Raw genomic sequence first — 7,728 nt, forward strand, 5'->3', positions numbered from 1 at the left:
TAATTTAATATTTTTATGTTAAATTGTTATTGGGGAAGCACGACTTGGATTCTAGACTTGAAATTTTTTAAGTAGACTATTGTTATATAATCTTATTCACTGGTATGATTGTTCTATTTTTTCAGATTCTGTAATATTTATTTCTAATTTTTTGCTACATCTTTTCAAAACATTACTTGGTTACAACAAGATGAATTAAGTCCAAAATAATTTAAGAAGCCTGAGACTTGTGCAAAATATAATTATAACAAAATAAACAAAAATGAGTTTTCAGCTGCAGTCCTCCTAAGCTAAATCCTTAGTGGAGACAAATCATCAGCACCTGAAAGTTGATCAATGTTTAATTGTTACACATTTAACCCTCTTCTATCTCTCTCCCCCAGAAACATCTCCCTCTCACTGATGGTGGGAATGAATGATGGTGGCAGTACGATAAGCAATAGTGGTGAACAAGTAGTGGTTGTGGGCGATGTAGGGTGGCACTGATTGATGGAGGCAGTGGCGATGGGAGGAAGTCAACTCTAGTGGAGGTTGGCTTCTATGTGCTTTGATTCAACACAATAATTTGCTTCATCTCATTCTCAACCAAAACAAAACAATGAAAAGAGATGACTAAGTGATGTTGTGTCGAATAATCTATAAAGCCAAGCAAGTTGAGTCAGCATGCAAGACAAAGAGACACACTACCTATAAGCCAACACCCAAAAGCATAGATATGAAACATAATTCATTGAGCTGATAGTCTGATACAATGAACTGGCAGAGTAGCCATATAAGAGGGGCAAAGGTGAGCCTTGTGTTACAGCATGACAGAAATAAAATGCTTCACATTGGTCAAACAAATATAAAGAAATTTGTTAAAATTCAATGTTATAACAGCCCTGGTTTTTAATCTGTGTTCAATTTGAAGTACATCTAATTCTGTAAGAGCGAATTTTTTGAATATTCAACTCACAAGATTGACTGGCACAGTCCAAAAACTTCATGAGAATAACGACCGATTCCTATTGCGCTCCAATCGAGCTTCCCGCTGTCCAAAAAAAAAACTCATAACAGAATCAGTGCAGAAAGTTGCTGCATTGGTAATACCCATGCAAAAAGATATCATCATCCATCCATTTCTGTTTTACAGATCAGGTGAATAAGTTTCCCTGTTGTCAACCATGCTACCTTATATGCCATTAGATTATTTTTTTACTATTTGCAACAAAAAATTTTAAGTATTTCGACAGAAAATCAGAAAAGACAAACTCAAATTCTCCCATTTGCAATAATCTAATATGCTATTCACTTTCTCCATAAAAAAATAAAAAATGATACCACTTAGGTTGCAAATCAGATCAAAAGAGGCTGTCGCCAGTTAGGTTACCATGATACCAGAGTTTATGGAAAGCTTTAGACTTGGGGAATTTGAAACAATGATTCTGCAAAAACCAATTTCCACTCTCAATAAAACTTTCCACAAAGACACAGGAGGTTCCACTTCAATCAAGCAGTGGCTAAATCTTGGTAAGACCCGACTGCTAGGTCCAATTTGCAATGTTGCACTTCAGAAGGACACATGGTTCCACTTTATCATGGAAGCTAAATTCAAGGCTGTTAGAATTTCCCATCTTTACCTTCACCTACTCCACTACACACTCCACTTCACCTACCTCTACTCCACTACACACTCCACTTCACCTAACCCACTATCACCTCCACTACACCTACTACCACATTACCTTCACCTACTCCACTACACACTCCACTTCACCTACCTCTACTCCACTACACACTCCACTTCACCTAACCCACTATCACCTCCACTACACCTACTACCACATTTTCTTCTATATATAGATTGTATAGGAATTGTAATTAATGAATCTTGTAATCTATCAATCAAGACATCAATCAATAATACATAAATTTTTACATGGTATCAGAGCAAGGTTAAGAATTTAATATTTTTTCGCTTCACCGGCGGGCGGCAACCTCGCCTTGGCCGCCCGCCGGACCTCAACCTAGTCCGCTAGAATTGTCTACTACATACCTACCTCCTCATCATATCTTCATAACATCTCATTCTCTCTCGGCATCATAGTAGCCGTGATACTGCTCATACTTCTGGACAGCGGAGAGAACATCGTCTTTCTCGATCTTTCCGCCGACGCCGGTGGCGAGATCCAAGGCTCCGGCTTTCGACATCACTCTCCCCAAATAGTCCATAGCAGCTTCTCCACCGGAAAGATACTCCTAACAGCAGCGGAAAAAAGGTGTTTCCCTCAGCCAAACAAGGCTCAATAGCTGTGGTCCTCATCAAAATACGTGTAATTGCTACTCCTGAACTTGGTTTCCCTATCCTTGCTAACAAGCTTCTCAAATGCTTCCGGGCCATGTTCTTCTATGTACTTCTCAGCAGCAGTTAGAATGTCATCTGGCTTACTGAAGATGTCCTTCTTCCTTGGGACATACTAGACGTTAACAGTCTGCTGTGGGTTAAGAAAGAAAGGCCTCAAATAATGCTCATAAACATATGCAGCACCACTGATACTCTTTATGATGGTGGATATTTCAATGCCATTACAACACAGCACCTTGAAATTTATTTTATTTTATTTTCTTATCTCTCTTTCTGACCATTACAACACAGCACCAGCACACTTGTTCCCACCTTTCATCATGGTCTCCACTTTCTTTTTCTTTTTTTATATTTATTTTAATCCATCTTTTTGAAAACAAAACCAATATCACTTTTTTTAATTCCTTAATTTATTTTAATAACATGAGTGGCCTCTCTTTTCCACCATCTCCCTCTTTTTCTACACAATATTTTTGTACCACCGCCCACTCCATGATTTCCATATTAATATTATTATTATTATTATTATTATTATTATTTTCACAAAAAAAAAAAAAAAAAAAAATTCATTCCAGTTGATTTTTCTGCCTTACCACACCTACCATTCGAGTTTGCCAAACACACTTATTTTATTCATGTCAGGATCAACCCCGATCATAATTTTACACGAGAAAAAAAAAAAAAAAAAAAAAAAAAAAAAAAAAAAACCACCATAACACACCCAACACCCACAGTGGGATTTTTCTTCTCTACTCTGCTGCAGATCTCTTCTTCTTTCCTCCGTCCTGGGCGGCCCTTGACGGTGCTGCCTCCGTGTTTCCTACGCCGCCGAGCACGTTCACTCCTCCATACTCCTCCACTGCAGCATACGGCGGACCTCCAAATCGGAACATCACAGTGGCCTTCCGCTTCAGCTCCTTATTTTCTGCTTTCAGCACACTTATCTCTGCTCGCGCATCCTTATACATGCGTTGGAGCAGAGCCAGCTGGGAATTTAAATGCTGCACCTCATTTGTCCTACTCTGCAGCCGGTTCGACAAATTTGTGACCGCCGTCATGGTTTCCACGCATGACTTCAGAGTATACTGATTAGCCTCAATATCAGTTTGCACCGCCATTTTTTGCTCCACCGACCGCATCGGAAAGTTCAATGGAGCAAAACCAGAGGTGTTTGGTTGAGGTTCACTGGCCACCGCACCAGTTATTTCTCTTGTGGGCTCGTTCAGTTCTGGAAAGAGCGTGAGCAGGTTCTGGGTAGCTGGACGGGAAGAAGAGGCCATGTTTTTGGGTTGCTAAGTGTTTCAGCGAAATAGCAATTTCAGACTGGTAATGTTCGGAAGGGTTGGTGACAGAATGGCAACAAAGTGTTCCACAGTTTCTCTCTCCGCAGAGGCAGAGTTTTTTCAGCGAAGGGTTGGTTTCAGAGGTTTCAGAATGGTATGCCTCAGCCTCAGCCTTCGTCTTGGTTAAATAGCCGAGGCAGCCACGCGTATCGCGCGCCTCTTGCCGCCCGACAACGCCTTTTCATGGCACATCTTTTGACAAAGTGGACACGCCTTTTGATGGCACGCCTTTTGATGAATTGGGCACGCCTTTTGATGGCACGCCTTTTGACAAAATTGGGCACACCTTTTGAGGGTGCAACTTTTTAAGAGTCCGACAAGACTCTGTAAACTGTCCCGACATTGATTCCGGTTAGTTTTTACAAGTGTCCGACAAGACTCTGTAAACTGTCCCGACATTGATTCCGGTTAGCTCCTTTATGGGTCCGACAAGACTCTGTAAACTGTCCCGACATTGATTCCGGTTAGTTTCTACAAGGGTCCAGCAAGACTCCGTAAACTGTCACAACATTGTCTTCTACAACGGTCCGACATGACCCCATAAACTGTCTTCTACATCGGTCTGATACCACCATACAGTGTCCTCTACAACGTTATGACACCCCATACAGTGTCTTCACCAACGGTCTGACACGACCATACAGTGTCTCCTATCCTTTTTTATTTTTATGTATTTTCTTGTTTTGTTACTCTCTCCAAACTCAAGTTGGTTAGTTTCTCTCCTCCTTGAGTTTGCGGGGGGCTGTTAGAATTTCCCATCTTTACCTTCACCTACTCCACTACACACTCCACTTCACCTACCTCTACTCCACTACACACTCCACTTCACCTAACCCACTATCACCTCCACTACACCTACTACCACATTACCTTCACCTACTCCACTACACACTCCACTTCACCTACCTCTACTCCACTACACACTCCACTTCACCTAACCCACTATCACCTCCACTACACCTACTACCACATTTTCTTCTATATATAGATTGTATAGGAATTGTAATTAATGAATCTTGTAATCTATCAATCAAGACATCAATCAATAATACATAAATTTTTACAAAGGCACTTTTCTGTCCTTGTCAAATAAAAATAAACAATAAGACAAGGACTAGGTAATGGGCATCTTCTATCAGAAGGGATATATTTAAAATTTAATTAAAAAATGGATCTCCTTGTCAATACCAAGAAGCAAGTTGCACAACTATTGTACGATCATATTTTGACTCTCAGAATATATATGATGTATTTTAAGCAACTCTTGCCACGTTCATACAAAAAACCCATTTATAATACATATGCAACATGCATAATGACATACTAACAACTTCAAAACAAATACGTCATAGCATACATGATGAGGAAGAACCATTGAAAGTCTTTGAGGAAAACTGTATACCTCTTTTTTCTTGCATTCCTTGTAAATGTCAAACTGTTCTTGACATTTACTCTTGTCCGAGTTAGATTCTTCTAAACCTGGAAAGTTTGCTTCAAAAATTAATATTTAGCCAAACATGCAAGAGAAAAGCAGGGACAAAAATATATTTCAAGAATGGCTATACAAGATGGGCTCCAAAGTAAGACTAGTCCTAAATTCTAACCATTTTTCAGATTGAAAATAAATTAGGTAGAACATTATCAAAAGTTTTATTTATCCCTAGATTTCAAAAATTTATACCAATTATAAGTACCAAACTCTTCACAGTTTAATTTATTAAATTGCAACTTATATAATGCAATAGTTTAGCCTTCAAATTTTGTACATATCACAAATGATTTATTAGGATGGCAAAGGGGCTCATGAACCAATTATTGTGCCCTTAGTTGAACGGGTTTAAGCGTCATATTGGGGTGAAGCAGTTTTTGAAGAATATTATAGGACTTGAGTTGGGACAAGGCAAGATCGATTTTTAGTGCAGTCTGTGCAGCCTAACCCCACCCTAAGACACTACTCATTAGGATAGAGAAACCTAGCAGTATTGTCGCTCAAGACTTCAGTTCCTATATCGAGAATAAAGGAAGGGAATGAAATAATAAAAGAGAGGTTAGGAGTGCCATCATTCATAACATCACTGATATAATCTTGCCGGAACATGGAGCCACAAACACCTCCTTCTTTGACATCTCCTATAACTATAACATGATATCAAAATTTTGTACAATAAATTTAACCTAATAGCAAATAGCTATAAGTTAATATTAAAAGAATCAAGTGAGAAAGTAATGAAAGCTTGTCAATAAACAAAAAGTAATGAAAGTTTGAGAGAGAGAGAGAAGAGAGAGCTCATTTAATCTTGATGGCAACTCAAGTCTTGTAGAACATGAAGGATAGGCATTCAAAACATGTAGATCTAAGATTGTTGCATAAGTTCTATGTGTGTGTGTGTGATTTTAACAGCTAGAAAAAATAATAAATAAATAAATAAAAAACGGCCTTCTATACAAAATCTTAAAAAATAGAAGTGCAACAATCATAACAATGATATAACAGCAATGTAATAGCCGTTGATGGTGGTGACCGTTGCTACTGTGAATTTCTATCACACTGCTATAGTAGCCGTAACAGGTAGTAGTAACCACCGAAACCATTACATAACAGTTACAGCCACTTTTTAAAACCATGGCTCCACCACAACACCTATGACACAAAAAGGTAGGAAGGAGATGACAGGTTACTTATCATAAAACTATGGACCAATTAAACAATTGAGGTTTTTGCCTACAAGAGATGGTGATAAAGGAGGCAGGTCGGTTTATACTCTAGACAAGCAATACTATTTGAAAATGCTAGTTTTCCATATTTCTTGGTTATTAGCGTTTCATCCTCTGCATAAAATTGTGAAAAAAGCTGGTTTTCTTTACAATCCAAACGGGCAAAAGTGTCTAATTATTCCAGTTTTCTAAGTCTCATGGTTTGTGCCTCAAAGCAAAAAGCAGACTCTCAAACTTGATATACCTTACATAACTTGAGACAATGATAATCATGCAAACTTCTCTGATAATAAAATTGAACACACCTGATAAAGTCAGCCTAAGAGCGTGTTTCGATGTCCAATATAACTTCGATGCCTCATTGAACTTTTACATGGTATCTCATAGTGGAACTCTATGGTATAAAACGGCAAGCCATTTACAAATGAGATTCAAGTTTTTTTGGTCTTTTATTTGAAGTTATAACAATTTTGTTAACTTTCATGATCAATTTTTTTTACTTCAAATAGGCCCTTGAAATTGACGGTTGCGAACTCCATTGACAATTATAAATCTAATCAATTGCACTCACAAAAAACCTAAATTTAGCATAAACATAAATCATAGCTCACAATAGTCAACATCAAATAATCACAAAACCAACAAACAAACAAACAAAACCACAATAATAACGATATCTAGATTATCAATTCCATTCATAATTAGGGTTTAAAGGAACGAGAGAGAGAGAGAGAGAGAGAGTACATTTGAGAGAAGCAGTGTATTGAGGGTAACATTGAGAATCAGCGATCCTAGAAGCACTTGGATAAGGCGGTGATTGAGTTCTCGAAGACGCCATAGCTTTCTCTCTCTGTGCGTGCCTTCCCGGGAAGATCGATGTAAAAATGGGTCCGGTTCGGAATCTGTCCGTAAGTCGGTTAACTCAGGTTCGGGTTTTAACCTGACTTGGCGGGGCGGTCTCATTAGGCCCGATTATTAATAATGACTTTTTTAACCTTAAAATATTTTTAAAAAAAAATAAAAACACAAATTTTATTCATTTTACTATTCACATAACATAAAATTTTGAGAAAATTATAAAGCTTCGTTTGGCTATCCCAGTTGAAACTAAAAAAAATACAAAAGATAAAATAAGTTAAATAAGTTAATTAGACAAATGGTTGTTTTGAAAAGTAGATTAAAAATTAGTTTTTTTGGTTTTTCTTTTTATTTTTTTAAAAAATGTGTAAAAAAATGAGAGAGGTGACGTAACCTAAAAGAGATTAAAAGTTAAAAAGTTACTTTTAACCTTTTTTATCAAAAGAAGTCAAAATATCACATCCAAAG

At 37.7% G+C, this 7,728-nt stretch overlaps 1 protein-coding gene across 1 annotated transcript; it reads right to left on the reverse strand.

The window, feature by feature from the left end:
- Positions 1–710: 710 nt before the first annotated feature.
- Positions 711–7,344, reverse strand: LOC114297262 (uncharacterized). The gene is made up of 4 exons (XM_082916382.1): positions 7,147–7,344; positions 5,090–5,166; positions 1,370–1,424; positions 711–1,030 (listed from the first exon to the last, which is right to left on the reverse strand). Exons 1-4 carry the CDS (start codon positions 7,238–7,240, stop codon positions 1,005–1,007), a joined length of 252 nt encoding a protein of 83 aa, XP_082772508.1. The 5' UTR covers positions 7,241–7,344; the 3' UTR covers positions 711–1,004.
- Between the last annotated feature and the right edge of the window lie 384 nt (positions 7,345–7,728).

Source organism: Camellia sinensis, chromosome 2 (assembly GCF_055761805.1).
Source record: "Camellia sinensis isolate YWXY chromosome 2, ASM5576180v1, whole genome shotgun sequence".
NCBI classification, from domain to species: Eukaryota; Viridiplantae; Streptophyta; class Magnoliopsida; order Ericales; family Theaceae; genus Camellia; species Camellia sinensis.